This window comes from Nymphalis io, chromosome 6, assembly GCF_905147045.1.
Source record: "Nymphalis io chromosome 6, ilAglIoxx1.1, whole genome shotgun sequence".
In the NCBI taxonomy this organism is placed as follows: domain Eukaryota; kingdom Metazoa; phylum Arthropoda; class Insecta; order Lepidoptera; family Nymphalidae; genus Nymphalis; species Nymphalis io.
In genome coordinates this window covers 4932018-4955445 of record NC_065893.1, presented here as the reverse complement: position 1 = coordinate 4955445, position 23428 = coordinate 4932018, and the positions used below count along the sequence as shown (strand labels likewise).

The window sequence follows — 23428 nt, the reverse complement described above, 5'->3', positions numbered from 1 at the left end:
ATTTCCAAAAATATTAATCTTAATGTCTAGTTCATGACTTTAAATAAATGAACACAATTTTGAGCAAATACAATGGTGTGTTCTAGATCTACATATCCATGTAATTTATTATCTATTTTTATGATTTAATGTAATCATAGAATCCAACACCTTATCGTGTGATTACAGATAAAAATAAATAGTATTTATGTCTGAACCGCTCAAATAATAAACAATAAAAGCCTGCGCAGACTTCATAGCGAAGGACGAAAATCCGCGCACTGATACGACAAAGAGTGTTCATTCAATGAAAGATACACCTGTTGGAGTAATCTGCAAAAAGCGTTGTTGTTACATGTCTCATATTTATTGATCTGTGGAAAACCCTAAAAATATTTTATTTTATATATCTGAAGGAATAAAAGAAAAAACATAAAGGTACAATCATAAATTTATTTATCATAATACGAATATTCGTAAAACTTAGGAATGCAATGGAACGGGACAATGTCTGTAACATAAATTAAGTACTAAAAATGTTCTTTATCATACAACATAAACTCTGGTTTATCTTATAAACCTAAGTGTGATATTTCGTTTTCCCGACAACTTTATGTACATTTAAAACATCTACAAAATATTTATACGTATATACATGGAGAGTTAATAAATGCAATTATTGACGTGAATAATCAACCGCCTCTAAATTTCGCATGACAAGAATTGATATGAATTGAGTTATGACTTCATACAATAAAAGGTTTTTGCATTTACCTCATTCTAGGCCTAGTCCTAGTTTTTAGCAGTAGTACATAATTATATCATTCATGTCAAATCATCAATCCCGATTTTGTTTAAATCTAATTTAATCTGTAATTTGAATTTGTTTTTTTTTTTTAAGAAATTCAAACAATATATTTCAAAGAAGAAAAAGAACGTAAAGAAATATTTTACGCGAGCGGCGACCTCGCATATCTAATGTAACAATATAAAAATGTCAGGTACACGTATTTCAATCGACTTAAACACTCGACAGTTATATGAATAAATAGTGTTTCGCCAAATAGTAGTAGTTATTGTTTTGTTTTTAAATAATATACAATTCTGTTACATATTTTGAATGTTTTTGTCATATTTCACAATGCTCCGAGGTTACAGAGCAAAATGAGTCATATATTCAGTCCATAGCCTCGTTTGTTAACCTTTAACCTTATAATCTGTTTCGCAACGCTAACTGTTTCTAATAATGTTGAAACATGATCGTTCCGAATTAAATAAAAACAAATTCGTTTTTAATCTTTGATATTTATTCAAGTGCTTTTAAAAAACCACATTCGTTAAATAATTTTGTCAAATAATACGCAAAAAAAAAAAAAAACATTTTTTTTTGTATTTTAAAATATTCAAATTTCTATTTTAAAATCAGCAAAGTGATAAGGACCGTAAAAAATAGATAAGTTTACAGAATATGAAATATTTATCACAAAAATAATATGAAAAGTATTAAAATCATGAGTTTACGAAGTAAACTCTGCCATACACTTCAAATTTAAATTAAATGTTTACAAATAAGACGAGGGCGAACAATATGTTAACAATACATTTCCAATTCAATACATACGAACTATATAATAACGACAGTTTGAATAGTTTTCATAAAACAAGTCTACAATTAAATTTACAAATATCCAATACTGTCACATTGACGCTATTAAATTTTGTACTACCTATGTTATAATAAATGTGAATATTCAGTTTCTATACGTTAAAGTTTTGCGTAATAAAAATTCTATAAATGTTTATTATGTGACATATTTGTGCACTATTAAAGCCATTGAAACAATTTACATATTAATTTTAGTATATGCGTTAGGCAATATTTATCACAATATAACCAAAACTACATACTCTAAAGCGATACTAAGCGATTTATAACGACCCAACCGGATATCCACTGTTATATATATTGATAGAAACCATCTGATATTAATAATTTAACCGGCTGTCTGTAAAACTTTGACGCTAAATAGTTAATTAGGCACTACTTATTATTATTATAAAACATAATTTATCGTATAATATTATAAGTAGATTTTTATGACATTAATTTAGTAAATTACAACTGAAGAATTAAATAAACATCAAAAATGTGATTGGAAAACACAAATCATGGTCACATTTATATAAATAATGGATGGTACAACACAACCTTACAAGTTCATGTTACATATACGCTATCATTACATTTCCTTTATAATGTATGTTCATCTGTACTGGATGTAAATATTAATTATTTATAATCTACATGAAATAAATACAAAGATATGTTTGAAGAAAAGGTACAAATATGAGGTTATATGAAAACATATGGACATGTATGTTTGTACAAATATAAAAATATATTAACTACATGTAAAATATGGCCTTCGCAATAATTACGCGTACCCTTCGTATTACAAGGGAGCAGTGGTTAGTCAATAACAAACTTTACCTATTCATATTGAAAGCGCATTATTATAAGAGAATAACAAATACTATATTTAATATTGAACTTTAATTTTAATTATTTTTTTATTACATTGAAAGTTTATTCATGTCTTATTACATATGAGTAATATAACAATTTATATATAAAATTAAAGATCAATACTAATTGATAACCGCAATGTGCGTTGTGCACATTTGGCCTTATATGCCATAAATATGTACACTTTGCTTACGAACATGGAATGTGCAAATCACAATAGATGATCACCATGATGGTACCACCTATTTAATCACAATCTTTTTAACATCTCTATAGATGACTAATTCAATTTACACTTGCGAAAAGCAAAATAAAATGGCACTTTTTTTTTGTAATCAAAATTGACTGCTGAAACTTAATTTTGAACGACTTGCTTCACAAATTTACGAAACCCTACGGTTATAAGTACATTTAGTAAGAAACCGTTTAGTGTCGAACATTTCATTATTTTATATTTTCATAGAGCTCAAATTCAAACTTCATACGAGACAACAAGGCATACTATTCCATACTCACACTACCACGATGTAGCAAACATATTCTTCCAAATAATTTCATTTAAAACGCCGCAAATCATGTGAATTTTAACATTTGAATATTAAGTTTTATCTCTCGCTGAACGGTTTCTTATTTATGTTGAGCGTTAGATCATATTTAAAGTTCGTTTACATATGAGCGACCAAATTATAGCCGAGATAGTTGCACAATAAAATATATTTTATTCGCTAGTTTGGCCGCGAAGACAAGGATGCGAGATACAGAGTTATATTCGCCTAACCTACAGCCTGACGTCATAATCTCTTGTATAAAATTCAGACTACGTACGTATAAATATTAGCACTTAAAAAACAAAACAAATTAAAGAGTAATATTAAAAATAAAAACATTCTCAACAACATCTCACATAATATTAAAAATTGAATTACCCTACAATAATCTTATCTAAAGCCCTTAACCCTTCTATAATGTACATGCGGACTTAAGTACAGCTATCTCATTTAACCGTCAAGGAATTTATTATATCACAAGCGTTTATAAATATTAACAATTATTGTATAATGACGTCATTAAACTGAATATTATGTATCAACTGCATAAAGTACACAAAGAATTGTCACTGATTAATAAGGTACAATTTTTAAACAGTCAAATTATTATCATATTTCGTCAATTAGTAAAAAATTGCGGGATTCTCACGCCTGCGTGGTACTGATGTGTTCAAAGAAAAAACCGATACTTAGCATAAATTGACACTACAGTGACATGCAATCGTTCTAATTATTTTGCTACACGAATGCAATTTTGCGGTGCTTGTAATATTTATCGCATTACTAATAATTCTAACATTTATTATTAGGTTTCATGTCGGATACATCCGCTTTTACTTAATTGTCGTTTTACCCCTAATTTTAATCCACTTCGCAAGAAGTTCACTATTTGCAACACTTACATTACACTTGTGTGACGCAATGAGCAAGTTTTTCTATTTCCGACTGCAACGCTTGACGCTTATCAGACTCCTGTTTTAATTTATGTGTTAGATCTTCAATTGCAGCGTTAAATTTAGCATTTTGTACTTCTAATAGCTTCTCTAGGTTTAATATCTGAAAATATATATAAAGAGTTATAAGAATGTATACTTTGTATTTTTTTTTTTATTTTTTTAGTTTTAAGTTTGTTAGTTTTAAAAGATTTTTTGATAATTTTAAACAATTTTTGTAAGTATATATTTTACGGATGTAATCTACGAAAACAACTTACCCTGTCATTGAGCTGAGCTATTAACACTTCTGACCCCTCAGCCTTATCAGTTTTCAGCGAATGGAACCGCCTCTCCAGGGTGCTCGAGCTCATGGTTCTATCTTCAATCCTTTCACTCGACTCCATCGCCCCGGCAGTCGACTTCTCGATACCGAACTTATTAATCGAAGTGGTTTCACTCTGTTTGTCGACGATGGACTGCCTATCGGGCTTGTCGGGCTTGACGTTCGGAAACTTGTCGGAGTTGTCGTTGGTGGTGCGACTCGACGCGCTGGGCGGGGCCGGCGCGGGAGGTTTCTTGATCTCGTCTAACATCGAGATTATCGTTCGACCTGAAACATCATATATACATTAAGAGATTAAAATTGTTTCGTTCGTTTTATTGACAAAAGAATCTCAGTAGAAAACCATAGTAACGAAGATGGCAGTTTTACACTCTCGTAAAGCACGTAAAGCTTTTATTACTATGCCATAAGGTACATCTGTGTTTGTGGAAATAGATAGACTTTAAGATTGGTTACTAAACTTAATTAAAGGAAAATATTATTGGAAGTTTCATGTCAAATCAAATCTAAAATTCTTAATATAAGTAGCAAAGGTACCGGCGGCGGTGGGAGACTGCAGCGTGGGCGGTTTGCTCGTCGGAAGCTCCGGTGGGACGTCTTTCTTAGGTTCAGTAGATTGGCGCGATTTCGTCTAAAAGTACAATCATGGAAACAACAAGTTGACAACTATGTGTATCAATAACACTCTTTAATTTTGCGATAATCATATCAATAAACATTTTAACTGATTACATGAACAGATAATTAATTATTAAAATATCACTGTAATGTAAGAATAATTAAAAAAATATATATGAATGGACAAAACGAATATGCTTATCGTTAAAAATAATAAAAAAGCAGCAATCTATATGTTTATTAAAATATCAGAAGAAGTAATTAAAAATAATAAATAATTTACCTCTATACTGAGCTCCAAAGTCTCTAGCACAGATATTCTATTGCTTATCGATGAAGTACTCTTTGACATTTCCATGGAATGAGATGAACGCTTCTCCTCTAGACCACATTCCAGAATTCTGTAAATTATGAAAACAAAATGTTAGAAAATTCACTCAAAACCAATTCTTAGATTAATTCCTAGTAACGGTTCACTTCTTAATAAGATTTTTTTTTTTTCTATTCTCATAAAACGAACAATTACATCACGATTGAATCATTTAACGATGACCTTGTAAAAAAATGTATATAATTATAATGGCGATATTACCTATAAGATATTGTGTCATGGTTTAATGACTAATCTCTATCAAAGTAGTTCTGATTATGTATAAATCCATCCTGGCGCAGTAGCGGAAATTCATACAAGTATCAAAGATTTGATTTCCGTTCTGGATAGATTTTTTCGTTTTTTTTTTTTTTTTTAATTATTTGACTATTTCGCAGTATGTATTAAGTTATAGAATATACCGTTTTTTATTATTACCTGTCAGTGCTACCGCCGCCCGCTTTACTGGCAATACCGCTAGCTTCAGAAGAAGTTGACACCGATCTAGATTTCCCTTCAGACCCGAAGCTCGTCTTCTTCGCTTGGTTCAACTTCAACTCCTCCATCCAGGGTGCTTTGTGTTTTTCCCATTCACGAGTTCGAGGTTTAATCTCCTCCGCCTTTTCAGGCGCTGGTTTTTCTGACGGAACTGGAGATTAATTTAAACATTTAAATAAACTTATTTACTTTAATGCAGAAACAAAGATACGTACAGCAGGCGACCAATAATGTCATTTCGAAAAAGTAAGTCGTTTAGATTGCATAATTTTTGTCAATGTATAATAATAATTACGTTTGGTTTTCTTTACAAGCAAACTTTATATTTTGCTCTAGCTGAGTGGAACAGAGACTAATCTGGAATCGTCGTGAGAACCGACCTAGGATTTTTTCTTAATTGTATCCATCAAACGAGCACATAAGCAACTCAGTATACATATATGGTGGCAGAAAGAAAATCGACTAGCATTTTTTTTTTTCTAAAAATTCATATTAAGAACGTCGGCGTCAGGCAGACGGGCTGTAGCAGCTCACACGGAGTTCCTGCTCCAAATAGTGGTGGGGATATAGCGCAAGGGCGGCCTACCCTCGTGTCCGTTGGTGAGGCCGAGCGGCGCGTCGTCGCGCAGCGCCTGGCTGGGCGGGCGGCGGCGCGGCGCCTTCACCCTGACACACACACACGTTACGTCACACCTCGTTATACTATATATACTATATTATTACACCACAAAAACATGTTGACTATTCTTGTAACAGAACACAGGCAGCAAAAATATCACTAACCCATTCAAAACCAATTCACTTGGTTGCCTATTATGGCACGTTCATTATCCTATCAGGTTTGTTTACATTACAATATTTACAATATATAAACAGAACATGTTTAAAACTACTATATGTAAATATTGCTCGGCCAATAAAAAAACGAATCAAAAGCATAAAAACACACATAAATTGAATAACTCGAGTCCTCTAAATCTAAAAGTCTTTATCGTATCAATACACGAGTCGGGTCTCACCTGCCAGCCCTTGGATCGTTCAAAATTGAATTCCTTTCGATGTGATCGAACGTATTGTTGGCTGCGTTCACATTGGTATTGGTATTGCTGTTGGAGTTGGCGCTGGCGTTGGCGTTGGCGTTGGCGTTGGCGTTGGCGCTGGACTTGCTGGCCGCACTGCCGTCGGTGCGGTCCCACTCGCCGCTATTGCTGCTTCCACTTGACACTGTTGTTGATGATTTTTCCCTGTAAATCAACAATTTTACAATTGATATTTTGAAAAAAATGTTTTGATGTATATAAAATACGTTATACTAATATTTACAATTAATTAATTTATGTTCAGTTATTGAAATTGGATAGAAATAAAGTATATATATTTGGAGTAAACATGTCGATCACAATATGAGAAAAATAAACGTGGAATATATGATGATTAATAAAAGATAGTTTGAATACAACTCACGTCTTCTCTGATGATGGAATAATTTTGCTCTTCAATCCGCTGAACAACCCGCCCACGCCTGAGGTGGGAGTAGGACTTTTCTTTAATGGCACTGGAGGTTTCTTTATCTATAAACAGACAGTTTTACAAAACTTACATTGTATATATATTTATTTGACTCACATATATATATATTTGTTTCTGAAAATATAGTATAATTAACGAGTGTGAATATAACTGCTCAACTTCATCCCATAGACAATAGTGTAATCGTTATCAAGTAGCTAACTAGGGATCCTGTCGTGTCCCTGGCGTCAGTTATTACACTGGCTCTCTGTTATTCAAACCAGTACAGAGCAAACTAACTCGTTGTTTGGCAACTACTAAGTGGTTTAGTGAATTTGTGATTTTTAATAAAACATTATTTTTATATATTAATATAAATAATTTGTTCTATTTTTTGTATTATTACAATAGCTTAATAATATATAATGATAAACTCACATGTTCAAGCGTTCCATCTGTAACCGTTTCACTTTGTATAACTTTTTCCGATTCACTCTTATTTGTGTGCGTGACTGTACTTTGTGCGCTGCTTTCTTTGCTTAATGTATTTTCCTTGTGCATGCTGGAACGAAACAAAAATAATATAATTTAAATCCATAATATGTCTAAAACAAATTTAAAAATTGCATTTATTTGTTTTTTTTTTTTATATAGAATAGGAAGACGAGCATGTAGGCCACCTGATGTTAAGTGGTCACCAACACTCATAGACATTGGCATTGTAAGAAATGTTAACCATCGCTTACATCACCAATGGGAACTAAGATATGTCCCTTGTGCCTGAAATAACACTGGCTCACTCACCCTTCAAACCGGAACACAACAATACCAAGTACTGCTGTTTTTATTATACAGTGAGAAAATATATTCAACTTATCCATGATTAAGTTTTGTATTCGGATTGCATTAATAGATAATGTTCCTAGAAATATCGTAAACATCAACACCGATATGAGACTAGTATCAAACGAATTGTTCGTACACAAAAAATATGCGTTCGATTATTTTTGATGGTAATAGGCGTTTCCAGACTTCTTGGTTATCTTATGTATGCGTTGAGTGTAAAAGTTTTTTTTTTTTGTTATACACATATATAATTGTGAAAGTTCACTTATTTAAATGTTTGTCGCAACACAGGAGTGCGAGAATGCCAACTTCAACATCGTTGGACTTTCCAACTGCTGCTGCTGCTGCTACATACAATTTTTTAATATTTTTCTAGGAAAGTTTTTTAACATACCTTACTTTAGAAGTAGTCAGTTCTTTGACGGAGGCGGTTTTCTCGCTGTACTTGTTGAGTACGGGATACAGCGGGCTTGTCTTCGCAGGCGGCCGATCTGGTTTCTTTTCTTCGACCTCTTGGGCGACTGGAACAATTATATACAGTCTATAGATACATCGTAACCTTACATTTAAAACCACGTACAAATACAAGTTAATTGATTCTTATTTTATTTATTTTAAAAAAGTATCGTAAGACATAATTACAAGCACGGCGCACATAAAGAGCTCTGTAAAGCATTTAATGCATCCATTGATAATAATGTGAATCTGATATCATATTGATTTCAAAAACTGAACACCAGCTCGCACGCGTTAATCCGATTTACATTTCCTAAATTTTTTTCCACAAGACAATATATGCGTACGACGTCAAATAAGAGATTACAATATCTTGTATGACGTCCTACGCAATCATTAGGTTTCATTACAGGGTGTCACCAATAACCTAAACATTGAAATTATAAATTAATAAAAGTGTATTAATATTGATAAACTACGCACGCAACGAATTATGCAGCATAAGCAAATGAGATCCCTCTTAATTTTATATTAAAAATGTTTTAAAAATGAATGAAAGTATTAAATAGGAATAAATATTGATTTATCTGATCAGTTACGAATGAACGAATTATCGGCAACAGTAATTTTTGTAACATAACAAAACAATACATTAAATTTATTTTAAGGGCATTAAATACAAGCGCTCGTTGTTTGAACCTAAAAGGAAGAAACGCCGTTCACTTTCAAGATTAAATATATGTACGACACCATTAGTGAGTGAATTTGGGTTATCGTTAATAAAGTAATGTAATAAACTAACTAAAAAACATTATATTAACATTTCATGCATAAAAATTCTATACTCATACGAAACTCCTCTATTGTATAATTCAAATATAATATTAATTTATTTAAATACATTCCTCTAATTATTACGTTGACACAAAATTATTATACTATATTATAGAAAAAGTTGCAAAATATTTGTCCACAGACAGGTTACAACACTGCAGATATTTTTATAGATTAAATATGTATATCAAAAGACATGCCCAATTGTATAGTTACAAAATATTTATTCAAATATTTAATCAAACCAATTTCAAATATAAAAACAAATTTTGGTTTTTGCTTTTATTTAATTAAAGAATCAAAGTAAAACAAATATATTATGACATCATTACAAATATTATGTTATTAAAAATTGTATTTAAATTTTAAGTAAAATATCCTTCTACAATAATCTATTTTATACAAAGTATTGACAAGTTCAATTATTTTATAAAATCGATATCTTTTATCGGTTAATAATTCTTTTTATTGTTGTGGTTGTTTACATTTCAACAATAAGTTCATTTCAACGAACTTTATAAAAACTAAAATAAGTTTTAAGGAAATAAATATCTATATATAAATCTGGGTGTTGGCGCTTTTCGCAGTGACCTGCTCATTTAATGAATATATATAATAATAATAATATCCTGGGACATTTTTCACACACGGTTATCTGATCCCAAATTAAGCTTGTGCTATGGAAACCAGAAAACTGATATACTACATATACTACTTTTCTTTTGTAAATACATACTTATATAGATAATTACACTAAGACTCAGGACAAACAGACATGTTCATGCACACAAATGTCTGTCCTGGGTGGGAATCGAACCCATAACCTTCGGCGTGAAAGGCAAGTATCTACCAACCACGCCAACCGGCTTGTCAAATATATAATATATAATATTGGGGTTATCAAAATATGTAGAAAAAACAGTAAAAAAACTAACATATATTTATGCAAATATAGCATATGTATTTGGGTACTATTTCAAGGATATGGTTTTTTTTTAAATAAATAGATTTTAAATTTCTCCCTTGTATGTCGTTGACGCCCGAACACGCCCGACCACCCAGCTATTGCTAAGGTTCATCAAATTTTTTTATCGTGCGATCTAGGTTTTACTCTACGCGAATATAAAGAAAGTAAATATAAAAATACCTATATTAATGCCAGGGATTTTTTTAAGTGTGTATTTAATATTAGGCGTCAAGTATAAAGTTAACCAAACAATTTGTAATAGGACTATCAGTTACTACGTACTTTCGAATTTACTTAAAATCGTAATTAATAAGGCGTAATTAATGTTTTGTGTAATTATAACAATGCAAAATACTGTTAAGTTTAATATAGTTTGTATAAAAAACAATAAGAAAACCCGTAATCATTATTTACAAGAAATATTTTTAATATATATTATTTAACATGTTTACTTCTTAAATATAATTCATTTTAATACTATTTCGTTCATATTTGTTAAACATAAATTATTGTAGTATGTATTATATAGCATAGGTGTGCCTTTTGAAAATAAATATAATGTATTATTACAATAGTTTGCGCGAAAAACTATTGCAATATTATCAACTATCTGTTAGTATCTATCAATTAGTTAACAAAATATAAAAAATATTGGTATTTAATCGCCGAAACCAAACTAGTGCGTACGTCTATCGTTTCGTATTCATAAAATTCATTAACTCATTCTTAAAAATAAACCTAACAATGAAGAGAAGACGGCAAAAACTATTGATAATTACAATGTAAACACAAATTAGCGTTCGCAAGCGATTACTTACGCGTACACACTTTACGATTGATAACATTTAAATCCCATTACTTAGACAACAATAATCATGATTAATTCAGGAGTTTTAACGTTATAGATATATTTTGTATCGTTTTTATGAAAAATATATAAACACAATAAACAACTCACTTTCGGTGCCCATTTTTGGTTGGTAAAATTAAAACTAAAACAAACTATGAAATGAATTGAATATTGCTTCAACGTTCACTCGACACTATTAAAATACTAAAATACAGCGCTAAGCCACGACACGATGAGGTAAGGTTACGCAAAATCACGACTTCGTCCACTCTCGAGTCGCAACCTTCATAAGAAATGTCAATAGCATCGTGTGTTATCCGTGTGGGCGGCCACTGCTAATATAATCTACGCGTAACACGTGAGACACAATGCACGCACTATTATGGCTTTAATTGGGTTAAACAACGAATTATTTTTTTACAACAAAGACGATGCCGTTGCTGTATCGCAGTAGGATATTCAAGAACTGTTTACATTATCATTTACATCTAATTGATAAGCAGTTTGATTAAAGTTCTTTAACCATTTTACTTTGAGCGGCAAAAAGTGTATCATATATTCTACGTTATACGATAATATAGAACGAATATCATCGAAATTAACTTTCGCCCGCGGCTACGCTTGCGTGTGACGGGAGTGAGGCAGATGTTAGGTATGCTATGTGCTAAGTCAAGATATAAACTATCTCTATTCCAAATTCCAGCCACATCCGTTTAATAGTTTTTGAGTAAAAGAATAACAAAGATCCATCCATTCTTCCTCAAAAACTTTCTCGTTTATAATATCAGTAGGATTTCTATGTCAGTAACCGTAACCGTAACAGCCTGTGAATGTCCCACAGCTGGGCTAAAGGCCTTTTCTCCTCTTTTTGAGAAGGTTTGGAGCTTATTCAACCACGCTACTCCAATGCGGGTTGGTGGAATACATATGTGGCAGAATTTCAGTGAATTGAAACACGCACGAGATGAATTATAATCACAAATTAAGCACACGAAAATTCAGTGGTGTTTGCCCGAGTTTGAACCCACGATCATCGGTTAAGATTCACGCATTCCTACCACTGGGCCATCTCGGCTCTGTCTGAGTAAACAATATACTGTATTAACATAAGAATTATTTACATCGAGGTCTTAAATTACTATATACCTCAAGTCAAAATTAAAAAATAGCTAGTTTACATATCTTGTCATAATTATAAGAATATCATATTAGTTACATACATGTAGGTATTTAGATTTACAGATAAATAGAAAAAATATATATATTCACTAACTAACATTAACGTCCACAACGGCTATGCCCTTTGTCGTCCTACGCTTAATAACTTAAATGTACTTTGCTGCATTAATCTTTTGAAAACGATAATAATATTCACTTTTATCGATAAATTAAACATACGATACAAAATGTACTTATATGACTCAATTTTATCGTTTTTAATAATTTGCTTATTTGTAAAGTCTCCGAAATCGATTTTTCATTATATATTTTTAAATAATATTTATCTCTTTTCCAACAGACTCACTCGTTCGTGCCTTTTTGTATTATACGCGTTGATCTTATATAGCGACGTCTTATTATTAATAAAATTTGTTATACATAATTTATTTATTTACATAATTGCATGGCTGCAATACTATTCATAATAAATAACTATCTCAATAACTTTTACGTGTTTTTATCTTTGTAATGCTTGCACTTAAGATGACGTGATAACTTTGTCCTCAAACAGTGCGGTGTTTTTATAGCCATTGTGAAGTTATAGGTTATCTAGCTTTACTGGTAGGTGGTACTACCCACTCATCAGATATTCTACCGCAAAAGCAGTACTTGGTATTCCGGTTTGAAGGGTGAGTGAGCCAGTGTAATTACAGGTACAAGGGACATAACATCTTAGTTCCCAAGGTTAGTGGCGCATTGGTGATGTGGGCGATGGTTAACGTTCCTTATGATGCTAATGCCTATGGGCATTGGTGGCCTCTTACCATCAGGTGGCCCATATGCTCGTTCGCCTACCTATACTCTAAAAAAAAGCTAGCCAAAATTAAATTAAATTAAATTAAATTTGAAGACTTGTAAACTTAATAATAAAGATCCTACCTGAAAAAGTAAAAGGCCGTTTTATTTTTAGACACTTCTCATCCTCACAAATGTTTGCGCAAACATATTTCCCATTGCTTAAGCTTAGGATGCAAATGCAAATATTTAATACAAGCTAAGTTTCTCATACAACTTGAATATTAAGGTGAAACCTAGTATTAGTTACCCGAGTTAAGTACACTGCAAAGAGTTATGACAACAAATTTTATTTATCACGATAATAAAATATTTGCCGTAAAAATATTTATAATTTGATAAACAAAAGATTAACACTGATACATTCCAAGTGTGACTTATAGCGAACGTTTATCGAAGTTGTCACACTTGCAGCTAACCTTGTGACGACACATTATTGTAACAACTTTTACGCAAGCTACCGACTAATCGGTCACGGATTGAATGCTTCTTTTTTTATTATTTATTTTTTGGCAGTTAATTTTCTTATTTTCAGTCAGTCAGTAAAAGAAATCGAATTACAAAATATTTAATTAAAAATTTATATTAACTATATTTGGAAGAAATTGCCATATATATAATACCTACATAGTATGTTTTATTTACATGTTACTATATTATCTTATACTAGCAGCATAAGAATATATAAATTTTCAGTTCAAACGGTTAAAAGTTTCAGTTTCATAATTTGACAAAAATTAAAAAAAAAACCGAATACTAAAAAGTTAAATTCTAAAGCTTTTCGAAAGACATGGTGCGTACGGTAAGATGTCTTAGCCCAATGCGGAATGATTAACCGCTTGATAGGTTTATAATGTTGTTGTTTATTGTACTCTTTTTCACTCGCAACTGCGTCTGCGTGACGATTAGGTACCTTATACCGTTTTCTGTAACCATGACAACCGATCGATTTAATAGTTAAAACGTAGCAAACAAATAATTAAATAAATAATTAAATTATTGAGACAAATGTCTCGATTATGAACCCTGTTTTGATTCAGGTACATACTGATGAGCCTAATTTCCATCACCAGTGATAGTCCTGTTTATGGCTTTGACCTCGTCCTCGTAAATCCCACTACAATGTTCAGAGGGAACATTCAAAACTATCTTAATAGATACTCCAATCTTTTATGCGATCTGTCTTTTCAAACGAGTTGCCTAAATCGTAGTTAGCCTGAATCGACATCATAGGCCAGCTTTTGCTTGCCTTGGGTTCTAATACCGTGGTATCGTTATGTGATATGTGGCCGAACATGTGTATATGTAAATAGACAAATTTGTCTAATAGCTGGATAAACTTCTGCTGCCGCTTTAAGTATTGCATGGATGAATAAATGTGAACTTACCAGCCGGTAACAACTGCACGAAGTTATCCGGAAACAGTCCCACTCGCCCGTGCAGCTCGCCCTTCCACCAGCCGCGGTCCGGCGCGTCCTTCGACACGATGTTCACTATGTCGCCCTCCGACAGCGTCAGCTCATCATCGTTCACCGCCGAGTAAGGGAATAGTACGCGACATTGCTCCTTTACTGTAACAATTGTTTATGTAAAAAAAATAGGCACCTGGGACTTTGCGTCTTAGTTCCCAAGGTCGGTGGCGCATTGGCGTCGCTAATGTCTATGGGTAGTGGTGACCTCACATGGATACACACGACACTTATAATTTGATTTCTTTTTTTATAAAAACTTGAGTTACCAGCTAACTAGGTACTGCAATGTTAGTTTTTGTTTTTTAAATTATATTTATATTATTTGTGACAACTTATTTATATATTATTTTAGACATTACTTCACTTTATGAATGATTGAATAGAGTACAACTTTTCAGGTTATACTCTGTTCATGTTACGAGTTCTATTTATAAGGCTGAGATCAATACAACATATTTAGTAGAAGTAACATTCACTATAATCCTCTATAGTATATACTATAATTCAAATTTCTAATAAGGTTATTCATATAAAATTAACTCACAAAATAACATTTAATAATACAATTTTGGCAAAAGAAAACAGTTGTTTTACAATTTCGTCTAACTATATAGTAAACAAAAGATTGCTTTCAATTTGATCGAGAATGTAATTGAAAAAATATATATTTAGAAATGTAAGACAAAACCGAGAACAAAAGTTAACTAAGTAGTTCTATGTGCATTGAAAACTCTTACACCACAATGGCAAGACACCACATTTATTTAAACTAATATAACAAAAAATAACTGCCTCGTTGGTCTTGTGGCTTGATGTAAGGCCGCAGATCCGGAGGTCCTGGGTTCAATTCCCAAGTCGGGCCAGTAAAAAGTTCCGTAACAGCCTGTGAATGTCCCACTGCTGGGCTAAAGGCCTCCTCTCCACTTTTTGAGAAGAAGGTTTGGAGCTTATTCCACCACGCTGCTCCAATGCGGGTTGGTGGAATACACATGTGGCAGAATTTCAGTGAAATTAGACACATGCAGGATTCCTCACGATGTTTTCCTTCACCGTAAAGCACAAGATGAATTATAATCACAAATTAAGCACATGAAAATTCAGTGGTGCTTGCCCGGGTTTGAACCCACGATCATCGGTTAAGATTCACGCGTTCTTACCACTGGGCATTCTCAGTGGCAGCCCGGAGTCTGGAAGTTGGAATTGTGTACACTCCCGTGCCTCGAAAAGCACGTAAAGCCGTTGGTCCTGCGCCTGAACACTTTCCGATCGTGTCGGATTGCCGTCTCATCGGATTATAAGAGTTAGGGAATAGAGAGTGCACCTGTGTTTGCGCACACACTTGTGCACTATAATATCTCCTGCGTAGTTGGCTAATCTCTCTTGAGATTGCCCGCCGTGGCCGATATCGGTCTGGAGGACATTATTATTATAACAAAAAATATTCATGTATAAATTATCCTTCAAAAATCACACACATTAAAATAGAACACCTAAAGGCCATTTTAATAATTATAAACGATGAATTATTATAAATAATAGCGTTAATTACCGGTTTTTTTTTAATTAACTTCGTATATCATAAAATTTTTAACAGTTATAATAACAAAATCTATAAAACATTTTTTATCATAACGTAACAAAGTAAGGCGTGCGGTTTTCCGCAGAGTATAAAACAGACGATCTTGAAGGGCGGGTGTCTTAAGAGCCGACTAATGCTTTGTTTTGCATTAAGTGCAAATGCTTGCACTAAGCGCCTCGAAAACCCTCCAGCAAAAACATTCGAAAGACAGATCGGCTTCAGAAAGGCTGACTGCCGAGTCTGACGGTGCACTACCAAAACGCAAAAACGTCTCCAACTCGATTTTACTATGGGTGTCAGCGAATAAGCAGCGTCTGCGGCTACTCAAGAACTATCTGTGACAACTGACATGTAATTTTGTTCTTTAAAAGCAAATGTTTAAGCGTCAATTGTCTATTGTTGCCAAACACTAGGAGTGTTAATAAACTTTACGCATAATTTGATGGGTAAATGGGAATATTAGTAATTCTTTAAAAACGGACATTTCTATTAGTATTTACGCATCTCATTTTTTAATACCAATATACATTAAATAACAAAGTTATATAATGTGTCTACGTCATATAACTTTGATAGAACCTACGAGTTTACATCCCTAGGCAGCCCGTAAGCCATTGCGCTATCGAGGCTTCGCGTCATTATTATACACCGAGGGATGAGTCAATGTTGAATGTTGACACATTATCTTAATACAAGCAATAAACATGTAGCAGACTGAATGAACTGAATTATGTTCCTGTTTAGTCATTGAATCAATTTGTATTAGTAACACCAACGACTGTCGTTTCATACCACGCAAGTACATTAACCCGACTGAATTGAATTGAGATTATTACGCTCTTGAATTTGGTCCGAACGTTATCTATACTAATATTATAAACGCGAAAGTTACTTTACTTTACTTTATACTTTATTGTACACCACACCACAAAGAGAAAAATACAAAACATGTATACTGTCTAAATAAATGTACAAATTATGGCGACCTTATCGCTACATAGCGATCTCTTCCAGGCAACCAACGGTGTAAGTAATTACTGATAGGATATGAGGTAGGTGGTGGTACGATTAAAATAATATTAATATTTAATTAAAAGAAAACCAATAAATAAATGTAAATATAAAGTACACATATTATATATCAATGAATAAATTATATTATCAGTACATACAAAATTACAATTATATGATATAAATACATACAGCAACAACGAATAAAACGACAAGTCCTCAAACATAAGAAAGAAAAAAGAAAAACAAATTAAAGTTCCTCTGTTTGTACGTTTGTTACCTCATAGCGACTAACCACTGAGCTGATCAATGTATAATATTGGCTTAATATAAAGCACTATACCATTTTGACCAATGTGACAAGCCAACATTCTATATACATTTATGAAAGATTATATAAGTTTTTACGTATGCCCTTTTATTCTAATCGCGCAAAGCCGGGGCGGGTAGCTATTACATGAACTAGTCATATATAAAAATGTACATTTCTTTATTTGTGGTGTGTCCTATATTTTTCACCAAATTGAGCCAGATCTCAGGTCAGAGTATTTCTATTACGAACCGGTGGTATTTCCTAATTTGATTATCAATAAGTGTAATGTTTGTATTTTAAATAAAGTATTATAATTTGATATATAACAATTTCAGTAAGTAGAAGAGAAAGTGACAAACACTAAGTTTATACTTAACCGCTGTACCGCTGTGGTACCGCTGGTTTTTTAGTGGGTATTCCGACACCTTCAGCGCCGGCGAGTCCCACATACCCTATTGTGGGGGAAACACGTAAATGCGTTTTTCCAGCGAAAAAATAAATAAATATTAAGATTGACTATCTCGTGAAAAGGAATGTAGTTTATTTAAGCAAAACGAGTTAATAAAAGAAAACTAAGTGATTTATCATCGTTCTTTTTAGTCATATCAGATAAGAAATTCTAAGAAAAATTGTAACCATGTAGAATTATAGAGAATAAATTCTTCAAGCTTTTTTTGTTTTACCAATAATTACGAGTACCTAAGACGTGTATTAGACCACAAACAAAAGTCAATAATATGACCAGCTGATTTTACGAAATTGAAGTGAACGATAGTTTGTCACGGTAAACGGTAATGATAATACAATTAGCTATTTTACTTAACATTAATGGATTTTGTCGATTCTTAAGTGCCATTGTTGTGGACTATCTAATATGACGTCATAAGAAGTCTTTATTTAAATACCAATTCATTGACTTAAAAAAAAAATGAAATTGTTTTTTATTATTCCACGATTTCGTTTTAAATACAGACAGTAGAATTGTCTTCGTGGCGTAACTCAAAAACGTCCATAAACAAATAGCTTCGTAAATTTCGAAGTCGCCCAAATATAATATACCTATTATGTATATTCATATAATTTTAAGAAAATGAAAAAACATGTTTACTAAATTATCGTCAGTCGAATATTACATTTTCATTTGTCTCACAAAAATCATAAAGCGACTTTAAAAACTGTCAAGAATATTCTGGTTTTTTTATAAAACAGTTGTGATATTACAAAATTGTTTGTATTTTATTGTATTTTCAATCATTGTATTTGGGAAAAATTTCAATGAAATATTAAAATTTCCCTCAACATTGGCCGCCGTGGCCGAAATCGGTCATTAATGAATACGTAAATCCTATACGTAACTCACCCGGCTTGGGCGGCAACGCCGGCGCTGGCTCGACGGGTGCGGGCGGCGCGGGTTGCGCGGGCGGCGGCTCCAGCATCACCACGAAGTTGGACGGGAACACGCCCGACCGCCCCGCGCGCCGCCCCTGCCACCACCCCTCCTCTACCTGTGCCCGACACATTGAATTCTATTTATCACATAATCTCTGCTGCAATACATGAACCATTCAATATGACTGATGGAGATACAATTTTTTTCTTACAACTTTTCATTTCTGCAGATAAAAGGCACTATGTTACCAGGCATCCATTTATTATTTTATTTATATTAAAAACGATGAGAGCAAGAACAAGTATATAATTATACTAACATAGTGTTTTAAAAAAAAAACATTTATAAACATAACCACACCTAAGACCTGAGTTAACAAGAAAAGTATCTAAACAGGAATCTTGTTTGATATTATTTATACAATATGCATACAATAATATGTATTATATATGGAAAGCACCAATGATTGAAAATATTTTGTTATGTTATAATAACAATACATACCTCTCCTAGTACTTCCAACACGTCCCCCACACAAAGAGGTAACTCATCAGGGTTAGCAGGTTGGTAACTAAACACTGCCCGACAACGCCCTGGCACTACACCCGATCTATACACAACACAATTCATTTTAAACTCTAAAACAAATTCTATCAATCTTTAAGTTAACTAATTGTCCTAGTTTTTAATCAATTTACTTTTTAGGAAATAACATTATCTGAATTTATTACTATATACTATATCTAAATCAGTGAATGTGATATTCACTGATTTATCTCTTTCTGTCATTATTGACTTGGCATTCGAAAGAAAAAGACACAGCATTGTTTAACTAATCACTCACTAAGCAATTATATATATAACAGGTTATATGTAAGACCTTATAATATAATAAATTTATAGACTTTATTAGGATAATAAAAAAACACATTTACTGTTGGCATCTAATGTTACGAAAAAAGAAAAATATGGACCTGCTTTTAAATACTAGCTTAGTTAACTTGTTTTAAGCTTATAATTTATCAACAGACAAGTATTAAAAGAACTAACAAACTTGACTAACATAGCTTGCAAACATTATCAAAATCTTATCTAAATTGATAAGATAACATGCACAATCATTATTATTCTATTAATCGGGAGATATTTAAGAACTAGTCACTACAATTCAATTAAATTAATTGGTAGTATTTGAGTTTAAAATATCTCTTAATCCTGTTCGTTAATCTTGTCAAAACAAAAATTCAGTAGATTTTTTTTTATATATGCTAAATTTTATTATACAAGTAGTGTTACATCATCACTATGATTTTTATTAACGGATTCCCATGCACTATTACTATTACCAAAAACTGTCATTTTTTTTCTATAAATTCCCTCCAATCTTAAAATTGTGAGAATATTATACAGAAAAAACAAACCTTGCATTATTATGTTCAGTTAGGACGGAAACAAAGTTATCAGGAAACATTCCACGTCTTCCTTTCAATTCTCCTTTCCACCAGCCACCTGGCAGTCTTTCTACTTCTCTTAATATATCACCGGGTCTCACAGTCAACTCATCTGGTTCTAATGCATCATATGCAAAGTTGACTATACACGACACTAAAAGAAAATACTTAATTTCAGACCTCTTTATAATTTTAACTAAATATAATAATATCACAATTTTGAGACTTGTGGCACTGAAAGTTACTATATATATATATATATATATATATATATATATATATTTATTGTGATTTGCATAATTAAAAAAAACATATAATAAGATCTACAAAAGCCACTTTTAATGATTACATTTTTTTGCAAGATTTATAATATTCAATGCAACTAACAACAAAGTATGTCCTTGTAAATAGTATTTTAACTGATCAAAATACAGTTCTTTAGTTTAATATGTAAAATAATAAATTGCAAGAGTGCTTACAATGCATCTATTAAATATATTAATTTATATAATTATTAATAAAGAAGAAGTTAAAGCTTTATCCTTATATATATTAAGTTTATTTTTACATCCTTTTTATATTGTATATATATATATATTCAGGCAAATAATAACTGATAAAGACAATCAATGAAAATTTATCAGTGGTACACAATTGATATTTTTATTTATGTAAATTTAAAAACATAGACCAATAACATTGTAAATAAAACATATATAAAAATAAAATAAAAAATCTTTAAAAAAGCACCACACATTTGAAATAGTTATTTAAATCAACAAATTCAATGCTATTTTTAATATATTAAAAATATTGTGTGTGAGTAAAATCGTAAAGAAATGTCATATGGTTTGTTTATTAACATTAGCATGCATATGACATCACAATGCCATGAAATGATTCATACCATACGACAAACTTGGCAATACTCAAGAACACACGTATGTTTTTCAAGTATCTTTTGTATGTATATGTTAAAATACACTAAGTAATGAAATACACTGGCTACTCAATGAAACGCATGAACTTTCGTAAAAGAGTAGGTGATTGACTTGCATGTATATTACTATATATATATATGACACAAAAATGCTAAAATAATATTAAAGCAGGTATCGTACTACTACCTAAATCATGTCAAAGTTACAGTTATTCATATACAAACAAGACCTAAGCATTACCTACTAGGACTGATGACGGATACTCACCCTTTTGATTAGCTATAGACTCCATTTCAAAAATATATGTTTAAAATCACATCATCTCATTTCTTCAACAATCTTCTTATATCACATGCACGAAACTATGGTTCAAATAAATTTTATTACAATCAAACGAGGGCGACTACGAAATATTTTCGATTCACGGCTCACGTCAAATCACATTTGAGAACCCAACACACACATATAATCCCAAAGTTGCCAGAGTGTAAAATCGTACATCATAATATTCATATTCAATCCGCCCATTACATTATATAAAATACTCTTTATTATGTTTATTAGTATTGTACAATATTATAGTCAGCACATATAATTATATGTGCTATAACTATAATAACTATAATATTATACATGTTGTTAAAGAAGCAGATACTAGCGCGCGCAAATTGCAGACTCAACAACGTCCCAATTGTGACGTTTTGCTATATGTCGCTCATCGACGACGAGCGTGATCAGTGACAATAATAAATTAAAATACTGCTGTGTAAATACAAAAACTGTACCAACTAAGACGTTAAAATAAAACACTGGTCATCACATACTACATCTTCATCATCATTTTCGTCGGTACTGGTTTCGACCAAAACCAAAACACACCTCTGGGGTGAAGCTTTCGATAAGCATAGGGAATTATTGGCTGTCAGCTTCGATATCTCCAAGGCTTTCGACAGAATCTGGCACAAAAGTCTTTTCTCCAAGCTGCATACGGTCTGCCTGTTCAGCTCTGCACCTGGATAGCTAACATAAGCGTAGGCTCCGTGTTATAGTTGATGGTTGCACTTCACAATTCCAAGTAGTAAATACTGGGATCCCTCAGGGATCTGTATTATCTCCCACACTCTTTCTTTTACACATCAATGATATGCTCTCTCTTGGGAACATACATTGCTATACAGATGATAATACAGTACATGGGAGATACCACGGACGCGCAGTAGTCGAGCGAGCGAAAATTGAGGAGAGGCGAAGAGATTTTGTTAGAACGTTAGAACTCATTGCCAAATGGGGCTCTGATAATCTTGTTGAGTTTAATGCCAAGAAAACACGGTATGCGTCCTCACAGCAAAAAATTCACCATTTTCCCCTCTTCCTTCTTCTTCTGAGGCACTACGCTGGAGATACAAAGCAAAATCGCCATACCGGGGTTGACTTTCGGTGCGACTTTAACCCAAGGGATTATGTCAAGACTGTTATAAAAACAGCCTCATGGAAACTTGGAGTTACGAACAAAAGGTGCGGCGTTTTTTCAAGCCACAACAACTGTGTCTGGTGTGTACAAAACACAAGTACGGTCTTGCGTTGAATATTGCTCGCACCTTTGGGATGGCTCCGCTAAGTACCTATTTAGCGGAGCCCTTGGATCGCTTGCAGCGACGTGTGGCTCGCATTATTGGCGATGTAAAAGTCACAAACACCGTAGAGCAGTGTTTCCCAACGTGGGGCCCACGTGGTCCCTGTGGGGACAAAGGGGCAATTTGATAGTTAAGGGGGGCGATTTAAAAATGGACTCGACACGACTTTAACCCTTTCGTAAATCATTTACAGTGATTTACTGATAAAAAAATAAATCGACTTGATATAATATAACGTGGAGACTTGAGATTAAAGCTAATTAAATTGGAACCTGATATAAAATCTCTGTGCAGCAAGCATCAAGCGAAAGGATCGCATTAAATGAATATAGAAAAATCAA

At 32.5% G+C, this 23428-nt stretch overlaps 1 protein-coding gene across 3 annotated transcripts; it reads right to left on the bottom strand.

Annotated features, from left to right (window-relative positions):
* Window positions 1-412: 412 nt before the first annotated feature.
* Window positions 413-21923, bottom strand: LOC126769267 (SH3 domain-containing kinase-binding protein 1). 3 transcript variants are annotated; one of them, XM_050487939.1, is made up of 15 exons: window positions 21721-21923; window positions 20483-20666; window positions 19566-19671; window positions 19032-19176; window positions 14685-14867; window positions 8568-8694; window positions 7766-7889; window positions 7283-7389; window positions 6838-7062; window positions 6405-6484; window positions 5759-5969; window positions 5234-5351; window positions 4870-4963; window positions 4268-4599; window positions 413-4110 (listed from the first exon to the last, which is right to left on the bottom strand). In XM_050487939.1, exons 1-15 carry the CDS (start codon window positions 21743-21745, stop codon window positions 3958-3960), a joined length of 2214 nt encoding a protein of 737 aa, XP_050343896.1. In that variant the 5' UTR covers window positions 21746-21923; the 3' UTR covers window positions 413-3957. The 3 variants fall into 3 exon arrangements, with proteins under 3 accessions (XP_050343896.1, XP_050343898.1, XP_050343897.1); XM_050487941.1 differs by lacking the exon at window positions 20483-20666 and having other exon boundaries at window positions 21721-21896; XM_050487940.1 differs by lacking the exons at window positions 20483-20666; window positions 21721-21923 and adding an exon at window positions 20036-20133.
* Between the last annotated feature and the right edge of the window lie 1505 nt (window positions 21924-23428).

What these genes read in the sequence shown, in the direction of transcription:
- LOC126769267 (XM_050487939.1), bottom strand. Translation starts at nt 21,745, where the DNA reads ATGGAGTCTATAGCTAATCAAAAGG. An exon ending in TGTTGGAAGTACTAGGAGAG is followed by an intron (nt 19,177 to 19,565) that starts GTATGTATTGTT and finishes TGTCGGGCACAG; the next exon opens with GTAGAGGAGGGGTGGTGGCA. An exon ending in GCAGTCTCCCACCGCCGCCG is followed by an intron (nt 4,600 to 4,869) that starts GTACCTTTGCTA and finishes ATGATGTTTCAG; the next exon opens with GTCGAACGATAATCTCGATG.